Source organism: Dendrobates tinctorius, unplaced genomic scaffold (genome assembly GCF_039654945.1).
Source record: "Dendrobates tinctorius isolate UK_male_01 unplaced genomic scaffold, ASM3965494v1 ptg000380l, whole genome shotgun sequence".
NCBI classification, from domain to species: domain Eukaryota; kingdom Metazoa; phylum Chordata; class Amphibia; order Anura; family Dendrobatidae; genus Dendrobates; species Dendrobates tinctorius.
Genome location: NW_027362046.1, coordinates 1,296,867 through 1,307,727, shown reverse-complemented (window position 1 = coordinate 1,307,727; position 10,861 = coordinate 1,296,867). Strand labels below are relative to the sequence as shown.

At 41.0% G+C, this 10,861-nt stretch overlaps 1 protein-coding gene across 1 annotated transcript; it reads left to right on the top strand.

The window, feature by feature from the left end:
• The first annotated feature begins 212 nt into the window (after positions 1-212).
• Positions 213-1,968, top strand: LOC141075904 (uncharacterized). The gene has a single exon (XM_073563112.1). The coding sequence runs from the start codon at positions 301-303 to the stop codon at positions 1,909-1,911; it is 1,611 nt and encodes a 536-aa protein (XP_073419213.1). The 5' UTR covers positions 213-300; the 3' UTR covers positions 1,912-1,968.
• The last annotated feature ends 8,893 nt before the right edge of the window (positions 1,969-10,861 follow it).

Sequence of the window (10,861 nt, the reverse complement as noted above, 5' to 3'; positions counted from 1 at the left end):
TTATAGAAACCTTGTTGCTTTTCAACAGCCTTTGAGCCACTAATAGTGTGGGAACCTCTGTTTTTCCAATGACAGATGATGGACCTGAGTGGGGACTTGTTTTTTTGTGAGATGAGAATTGATATTATTTTTGCCTACATAACATTGATTGGTTTCTTTTTATTCGATATTTGGGAGGCAGAATGAACAAACAGTTGAACACCACACACTACTGGCTCATCCAACAAGGTTTTCTATTAGACTGTGAACTGTCATTGTCTTGGTAAATATTTAAAGTTTTTTACATAGCTTGCCATTTTTATGGAGAGTTTAAGTAGAAACATTCAAAAATATAAATATAAAACTCAAGGATATATTTTTTTTAAATTTGTTTTGATCTTAGCAGATGACTGTACCAGGAGATCAGATGGACAGCTGACATCTTCAATTTTTAAATCTGATGATCTTGAGATCCTACAAGATACAACTGAAGTGATTGCTATTACTCCAGATATACCATCATCCATTCACAGCAAAGATCTGTCATCTGATCCTTTGAAACAGGTCCCATCTTCTGATTCATTACTGACTACTAAAGGAAATCAAAGTCACAAAAAAGGCATTAAAAAACAAACTGCTCCTAAAGCAAAGAAGTCATTTTCATGTTCAGAATGTGGGAAATGTTTTACGTTGAAATCACGTCTTGTTAGACACCAAAGAACTCATGCAGGAGAGAAGCCTTTTTCATGTTCAGAATGTGGGAAATGTTTTGCACATAAAACACATTTTGTTACACATCAGAGAACTCACACAGGGGAGAAGCCTTTTTCATGTTCAGAATGTTGGAAATGTTTTGCACATAAATCACATTTTGTTATACATCAGAGAACTCACACAGGGGAGAAGCCTTTTTCATGTTCAGAATGTGGGAAATGCTTTGCACATAAATCATATTTGGTTACACATCAGAGAACTCACACAGGGGAGAAGCCTTTTTCATGCTCAGAATGTGGGAAATGTTTTACGTTTAAATCACGTCTTGTTAGACACCAAAGAACTCACACAGGAGAGAAGCCTTTTTCATGTTCAGAATGTGGGAAATGTTTTGCACATCAATCACTTTTTGTTACACATCAGAGAACTCACACAGGGGAGAAGCCTTTTTCATGCTCAGAATGTGGGAAATGTTTTTACCAGAAATCAGATTTGGTTAAGCACCATAGAACTCACACAGGGGAGAAGCCTTTCTCATGCTCAGAATGTGGGAAATGTTTTAACCAGAAATCACATTTTGTTACTCACTATAGAACTCACACAGGAGAGAAGCCTTTTTCATGCTCCAAATGTGGGAAATGTTTTTACCAGAAATCAGATTTGGTTAAGCACCAGAGAACTCACACAGGGGAGAAGCCTTTTTCCTGTTCAGATTGTGGGAAATGTTTTAACCAGAAATCACATTTTGTTACACACCAGAGAACTCACACAGGGGAGAAGCCTTTTTCCTGTTCTGAATGTGGGAAATGTTTTAACCAGAAAAGGAATCTTGATGAACACCAAAGAACTCACACAGGAGAGAAGCCTTTTTCATGTTCAGAACGTGGGAAATGTTTTACTGAGAATTCAAGTATTGTTACACATGAGAGAATTCACACAGCAGATAAGCCATATTCATATTCAGAATGTGGGAAATATTTTAAATGTAAAATAAATCTTGATAGCCATCAAAGAACTCCCACAGGGAAGAAGCTTTTTTCCTGTTCAGAATGTGGGAAATGTTTTGCAGATAAATCACATTTTGTTACTCACCATAGAACTCACACAGGGGAGAAGCCTTTTTCCTGTTCAGAATGTGGGAAATATTTTAACCGGAAAGTGAATCTTGTTAGACATCAGAGCAGTCACACAGAGGAGAAGCCATTTTCATTTTCTTAATGTGGGAAATATTTTACTTGGAAATCAACTGTTAATAAACATCAGAGATGTCACAAAGGGGAGAAGACTTTTTTATGTTCATAATGTTGGAATAGGTTTAACCAAAACTGAATCTTCTTAAATGGGTTGTCTCTTGTCATTCCTCATGTTTGCTGAAAAAAGAATAAAACTAAACTTTATTAATTCCAAATGTAAAACTATACCTATAATTCACCCCCTGAAGGTTAGTCAGAAGGTGACTAATAGAAAAAACATGTACCCCACAGTTCAGTATATGGGGTGAGGTGATGTATACACACTCACTCTCCAAGCCTCTCATTTCTATGGGTTTCATCGTCCTCACCAAAGACGACTCTTTAACCCCTTCACCCCCAAGGGTGGTTTGCACGTTCATGACCGGGCCAATTTTTACAATTCTGACCACTGTACCTTTATGAGGTCATAACTCTTGAACGCTTCCATGGATCCCGGTGATTCTGACATTGTTTTCTCGTGACATATTGTACTTCATGTTAGTGGTAAAATTTCATTCAAATAACTTGCGTTTATTTGTGAGAAAAACGGAAATTTGGCGAAAATTTTGAAAATTTCGCAATTTTCCAACTTTGAATTTTTATGCCCTTAAATCACAGAGATACGGCACACAAAAAACTTGATAACTAACATTTCCCACATGTTTACTTTACATCAGCACAATTTTGGAACCAAAATTTTTTTTTGTTAGGAAGTTATAAGGGTTAAAAGTTGACCAGCGATTTCTCATTTTTACAACACCATTTTATTTTTAGGACCACATCACATTTGAAGCCACTTTGAGGGGTCTATATGATAGAAAATACACAAAAGTGACACCATTCTAAAAACTGCACCCCTTAAGGTGCTCAAAACCACATTCAAGAAGTTTATTAACCCTTTAGGTGCGTCACAGGAATTTTTTTGAATATTTAAAAAAAAATGAACATCTAACTTTTTTTCATAAAAAAAATACTTCAGGTTCAATTTTTTTTATTTTACCAAGGGTAACAGGAGAAATTGAACTGCAAAAGTTATTGTGCAATTTGTCCTGAGTACGCAGATACCTGATATGTGGGGGGGAACGACTGTTTCGGCGCATGGCAGAGCTCAGAATGGAAGGAGCGCCGTTTGACTTTTTCAATGCAAAATTGGCTGGAATTCAGATTGGACGCCATGTCACGTTTGGAGAGTCCCTGATGTACCTAAACAGTGGAAACCCCCTACAAGTGACCCCATTTTGGAAACTAGACCCCCCAAGGAACTTATCTAGATATGTGGTGAGAACTTTGAACCCACAAGGGCTTTACAGAAGTTTATAACGTACAGCGGTACAATTAAAAAATCATATTTTTTCCACAAAAATGATCTTTTCACCCCAATTTTTATTTTCCCAAGGGTAACAGGACCCTAAAAGTTATTGTGCAATTTGTCCTGAGTACGCTGATACCCCACATGTGGGGGTAAACCACTATTTGGGCGCATGGCAGAGCTCGGAAGGGAAGCAGCGCCATTTGACGTTTTTGGCTGGAATTGAGATCGGACACCATGTCGCGTTTGGAAAACCCCTGATGTACCAAAACAGTGGAAACCCCCCACAAATGACACCATTTTGGAAACTAGACCCCCTAAGGAACTTATCTAGATGTGTGGTGAGAACTTTGAACCCCCATGGGCTTCACAGAAGTTTATAACATAAAGCCATACAATTAAAAAATCATATTTTTTCCACAAAAATGATCTTTTCACCCTCAATTCTTATTTTTCCAAGGGTAACAGGACCCTAAAAGTTATTGTGCAATTTGTCCTGAGTACGCTGATACCCCACATGTGGGGGTAAACCACTATTTGGGGGCATGGCAGAGCTCGGAAGGGAAGCAGCGCCATTTGACGTTTTTGGCTGGAATTGAGATCGGACACCATGTCGCGTTTGGAAAACTCCTGATGTACCAAAACAGTGGAACCCCCCACAAATGACACCATTTTGGAAACTAGACCCCCTAAGGAACTTATCTAGATGTGTGGTGAGCACTTTGACCCCCCCAGTGCTTCACAGAAGTTTACAACGCCCGGGCGTGAAAATAAAAAATTCGTATTTTTTCCACAAACATGATCTTTTAGTCACCATTTTTTTATTTTCCCAAGGGTACCAGGATAAATTGGACCCCAAAAGTTGTTTTCCAATTTGTCCTGAGTACGCTGCTACCCCATATGTGGGAGAAAACTACTGTATGGGCACACGTCAGGGCTCGGAAGGGAAGTAGTGACGTTTTGGAATGCAGACTTTGATGGAATGGTCTGCGGGTGTCATGTTGCCTTTGGAGAGCCCCTAATGTACCTAAACAGTGGAAACCCCCCACAAATGACACCATTTTGTAAACTAGACCCCCCAAGGAACTTATCTAGATGTGTGGTGAGCACTTTGACCCCCCCAGTGCTTCACAGAAGTTTACAACGCCCGGGCGTGAAAATAAAAAATTTGTATTTTTTCCACAAACATGATCTTTTAGTCACCATTTTTTTTATTTTCCCAAGGGTACCAGGAGAAATTGGACCCCAAAAGTTGTTGTCCAATTTGTCCTGAGTACGCTGACACCCCATATGTGGGAGAAAACTACTGTATGGACACACGTCGGGGCTCGGAAGGGAAGCAGTGACGTTTTGGAATGCAGACTTTGATGGAATGGTCTGCGGGTGTCATGTGCGTTTGGAGAGCCCCTGATGTACCTAAACTATTGAAACTCCCCACAAGTGACCCCATTTTGGACACTAGACCCCCCACGGAACTTATCTAGATGTGTGGTGAGCACTTTGAACCCCCAAGTGCTTCACAGAAGTTTATAACACTCGGACGTGAAAATAAAAAAATCATTTTTTTTCCACAAAAATGATATTTTTGCCCCCAATTTTTTATTTTCCTAAGGGTAACAGGAGAAATTGACCCCAAAAATTGTTTTGCAATTTGTCTTGAGTAGGCTGATACCCTACATGAGGGGGTAAAACACTGTTTGGGCGCATAGCAGAGCTTGGAAGGGAAGGAGCACCATTTGACTTTTTCAACTCAGAATTGGCTGGAATTGAGATCAGACGCCATGTTGCATTTGGAGAGCCCCTGATGTGCCCAAACAGTGGAAACCCCCAATTCTAACTCCAACCCGAACCCCAACATGCCCCTAACCCTAGCCCTAACCCTAGCCCTAACCCTAGCCCTAACCCTAGCCCTAGCCCTAACCCTAGCCCTAACCCTAACCCTAACCTAACCCTACCCCAACACACCCCTAGCCCTAACCCTAATGGAAAAATGGAAATAAATACCTTTTTTTTATTTTATTATTTTTCCCTAACTAAAGGGGTGATAACGGGGGGTTTGATTTACTATTTATGGCGGTTTTTATGTTTGGCGGCTGTCGCACGCTAAAAGACGCTTTTTATTGTAAAAATAGTTTTTGCATCACCACATATTGAGAGCTATAATTTTTCCGGATTTTGACCCACCGAGTCATGTGAGGTCTTATTTTTTGCGGGACGAGTTGACGTTTTTATTGGTACCATTTTCGGGCACGTGAAATTTTTTGATCGCTTTTTATTCTGATTTTTGGGACGCAGAATGAACAAAAACCAGCGTTTCATGAATTTCTTTTGGGGGGGGTGCGTTTCCACCGTTCCGCGTGCGGTAAAATTGATAAAGCGGTTTTATTCTTCGGGTCAGTACGGTTACAGCGATACCTCATTTAGGTCGTTTTTTTATGTTTTTGTCGGTTTTATGCAATGAAAACTATTTTATATAAAAAATAATTATTTTTGCATCGCTTTATTCTGCGAGTTATAACTTTTTTATTTTTTTGCTGATGATGCTGTGTGGTGGCTTGTTTTTTGCGGGACAAGATGACGTTTTCAGCGGTACCATGGATATTTATATGCGTCTTTTTGATCGCGCGTTATTGCACTTTTTGTTTGGCGGTATGATAATAAATCATTATTTTTTGCTTCGTTTTTTATTTTTATTTTTTAAGGGGTTCGCTAAAGGGGTTAACTAATGGGACAGTTTTATAGGGCAGGTCGTTACGGACGCGGCGATACCTAATATGTGTACATTTATTGTTTTTTTTTTTTATTATTTTAAAAAAATGAATTTATTGGGGAATATTTTTTTTTTTTTTTACTAATTTATTTGGCGATTTTTTTTAATTTATTTTTACACTTTTTTTTAAATTTTTTTTTACTTTATTACATAGTCCCAGGTGGGACATCACTGTCCTGTGACAGATCGCTGATCTGTCACATCACAGATCACTGTGACAGATCAGCAATCTGTCACAGGCAGTGCACAAGGCTTCCTCATGCCTGCGCTTTGCAGGCACTGAGGAAGCCAGCTTCCCCAGGCCCCCGAAGGCCCCCGTCGCCATCTTGGATTCGGGGGCCTGGAGGATAGGAGCCCCCCGCAGCAGCGCTGCACATTGCGCTGCCGTGGGGGGCTCAGGGAAGCACGGAGGGAGCCCCCTCCCTGCCGATGCTTCCCTTTAACTCCCGGTACACCGCGATCGCGTTTGATCGCGGTGTGCAAGGGGTTAACGTGTCGGGGGCGGTCCGTGACCGCCCCTGACACATTGTGCCGGGTGTCAGCTGTGATAATCAGCTGACACCCGGCCGCGATCAGCGGCGCTCACCACGTGGGCGCCGCTGATCGCGGTAGACGTACTATCCCGTCCCCGGTCATACGGGCCCGGGTACCGTGGACGGGATAGTACGTCTCATGTCAGGAAGGGGTTAATATTGACTTATATTGAAGTGAGACTAGGCAAAAAAAACTAAATTCATGTATCATGTTATCCAAAACAGTCAGACAACTAGCCACATATAGGCAGATCCCAGACCTCAAACTATATACTGTGTAAGTTTATAAACCCCTCCAGTGTCAGGAATAGATAGTATGTGACAATACAGTATAATTCTTGTGTTTTTCTCCTATAGGGACTGCCCTAGTTTGGTAATGTAACAGCTGTTAATTAGTAGTGCAGACAAATTGTCCTAGACTAAACTCAGTCTTCAGACGGCCCAATATGTACCACTCAGGGAAAACTTACCTGCTCCAAAGATCATTAGCAGCTTCTAACTAATGGCCATGCTGCGGTCTGTCAAAGAATGAGTGCAATCTACATATATAATCACCAGTTGGGACATCCGGACGCTGTCCCTAAATCCCATAAGGCACCGTGCTTGTACAGGTGACATTTACTTCACTGCTATTCTCATGCATGCGCAGTAACAGCCACAACTGCGCGCTCTACCCGTGCATGAGCGGTAACGACGCGGCTGTTACTGTGCCTGCTTGGGGAATAGCGGTGATGTCTATGTTTTACTTGTGCAGCCGCAGTAATAGCCTTACGGCCATGAACTGCGCCTGCGCAAGTTACAGATATGTCACCACTCTTCCCAGTAACAGCCATAACTGCGCGGTGTACCCGCGCATGCATACTTACGATTTTTGATTACCTCATGCAGCACAAAATTCTCCACAGTCCCATCCTGTGTATCAATTTTGTCTACTATCTGAGGCACAAAAATACTGTCTACTACTGGTATGTACATAGTTCATATCACTGAGGCACTGCTTCTGGATTTTAACTGTACTGAACAAAAAAGTAATTAAAAATATTTGGACTCATCACCATTATGGCACAAAGAAAGCCAGTACCACGCCAATATGTACGTTCTTTTCATGACCTCAGCCAGCAGCAAATTCAACACAGTCCCATACTGTATAACAATTGTGTCTACTATCTGAGACACACAAGTACTCTCTACTTCTGGTAGGTACATACTTCATACCACTGAGACACTGCTTATGGATTTGTCATTTTAACTGTCCTAAAAAAAAAAAAAAAACCATTTTGGCCTTATCACCATCACAAGTCAATACACAGATTCTTAGGCCTCAAAACAAAAAATCATATAAATCCCTATCAAAAATACTTTACTGGTTAAAATAACCAGAAAACTGGTTGACACCAAAATAGTGACAAACAACAAACGAAAAAATGTGCTAAAAAAACATAAAATGTTTGATGATATACTGAAGTGCCTGGTATGCAACCTAAGCTCACACCTTCCTGAATGCGGAGGTTGGCACCCTAGGGGGGAACGTTGTGGTGCCCCCGCTCCACGATGGCTGTCCCTAGGGACCCTGCTGCCACTAGGGAGACCCACTACCCAATCTCTAGAGAGACCCCTATCAATAAACAAAGACCAGTCCTATGTCTAAGGAGACCCTAGATCCCCAAAGCAATGTAAAAACAAAGACCACATTAGGAAAACGGTAGCAAATATGATGCAGGATTAGAAGAGACTTTCCACAATCAATAGTTCATGATAAAGAAAAAAGGTCCAGCTTTGCAAAGTCAAGTCCAATTTATTGTTAAAAACAAGTCCAAAACAGAGCAAAAAATAGTGTGTTCACATGGAGTAACAAGTAGTAGATTACGCGTTTCGAACAATAGCTTGTTCTTTCTCTTCTTTGGTTTTGAGAAAGAACAAGCTATTGTTTGAAACGCTTAATCTACTACTTGTTACTCATGTGAGCACACCATTTTTTGCCCTGTTTTGGACTTGTTTTTAACAATAAATTGGACTTGAATTTGCAAAGCTGGACCTTTTTTCTTTTTCCTTGGTTACTGCGTGAAGACTGCATGTGGTCCGGGCTACCCACTACACATGCCTTCAGGTGAGCTGGCTTCTTTTTCTCTTTTTGAATAGTTCATGATGTCGGTGGAGCATGATTAAACCCACACAGATAAATCACTTAGTGGAAAAATGTGCAAAATAGCAACATTCACAAACAATAGTCAAATGAAACAACAACAATGATGTCTCATAGCATATCAAAAACAATCTTGTAGATAGTGTCTCAAATCAGTGCCTATATTCCCGATGAGAGATAATATGCCACATAGTCTCAATACCTATACAGCCGGGAAATACAAAAGATCAAATAGGCACATAAAACAGAGAATGTTGTGATGGCACACTAAAGATTGATACTCATCTTATTAACCGCCACCTGCCATATGGAAATTAGTGCCTCAATGCGTTTCGCCCCTTTTGGCTCATCAGGAGGCTTGATGTAAAGATACCATGTGTCCCGATATGGTGTGAGTATGTGCTAATTACAAGCATAAGGCAGTTGCTAGCATCGGAGCAGGACACTGTGAGGGAGCGCCGGGTAGGTAAGTGTAATGTGTTTTTAAATTTTTTTTAATGTTTTCTGATGGGGCCATGCATACCAGGATGGAAGTGGGCGCCATTTATAACGATTGGGCCATGCTTACCAGGACCGGGATGGGGGCCAATCATACCAGAATAGAGATGTGCCCTGCATACTAGGATGAGAGGGGGGCCCTGCTTACCAGGACGAGATTGGGGCCCTGCATTCTAGGATAGGGATGGGACCATGCATACTAGGATGAAATGAGGGCCCTGCACACCAGAACCGGGATGGGGTCCTGCATACCAGGACAAGATGGGGGCCCTGCATACCAAGATAAGGATGGGGCCATGCATACTAGGATGAGATGGGGGACCCTGCATACCAGGTTAGGGATGGGGCCATGCATACTAGGATAGGGATGAGGGCAACCTCACAGCTCACAGTGCATATCAGATCAAATGAGAATCATGAGGTCAAAGGAACTGGCCAAGGAGCTCAGATACAGAATTGTGGCAAGGCACAGATCTGGCCAAGGTTACAAAAGAATTTCTGCAGTGCACAATGTTCCTAAGAGCACAGTGGCCGCCATAATCTTGATACAGGAAAGATGTATATCTTTGTACCGTGTTAGCCAGTAGATAGAAAATTATTCAGAATTGAGAGTCCTCAGTGGTTGATACCATCTTTTCAGTTAGCCATTAAAAGGTAACACATTGCAAGCTTTCAAGACTACTCAGGTCTCTTCTTCAGGCTAACTAATACAAAATCTGAAGAGTCACATTTATGCACAATACAACACAGAAAAAATGCAATAGATAAGACAAGTGACGTGAAGCAGAACTATCATGTGGCAAAACATTTTGGTATCCCTGATCACAGCAACATGGATATGAAATTACTGGTATTGAAAGGTAACTTCACATCTCAGAGAGAGAGAGACGTGTTTGGGAGTATAAATTTATGACGACCTTTGACACTCTCAGTGCTGGAATGAATGTGTCGCATGGATTTATGTCTTTTTACATCAATTAAGGAATTTGCTTTCAAGACCTTGTTGAGGCATCACAACACATTAGGAGACCCCAATCTGAGGACTATAAAACATCCGGACTCCTTATCTATGAACTGGTCCAATATTTATGTTTCTCCCTCCCCATAGTGATAGTTCTGCTTCACGTCACTTGTCTCATCTATTCCATTTTTTCTGTGTTGTATTGTGCATAAATATGTGATTCTTCAGATTTTGTATTAGTCTAGCCTGATGAAGAGACCTGAGTAGTCTCGAAAGCTTGCAATGTATTACCATCTTTTCAGTTAGCCATTAAAAGGTATCAACCACTGAGGACTCTCAATTCTAAATAATTTTCTATCTACTGGCTAACACGGTACAAAGATATACAGTACATCTTTCCTGTATCAAAATGGAGGATACCAGAATGTACCGCATCTTTATGGAACTAAAACCACTTCTGAAGAAACGTGCACAAATGGACAGCGACATTTTGTTTCTTATCTAAATGCAAAAAGGAGAATCTAATTCCCAAAGGACTCTGGATTACAAACCCAATTCTTTATACCTACAATGCCCATTATGCACAAAACCTTTGTCACAGGACTTCTGAGAGACTAAGGTACCACCTTTTACATGTCTGCTACAGCATAAGGAGTAAAGTCCAGGGGCAATATGAAACTCTGAGGAAAACACTTACAGAAAGCACAGAGCAAAAATTACAA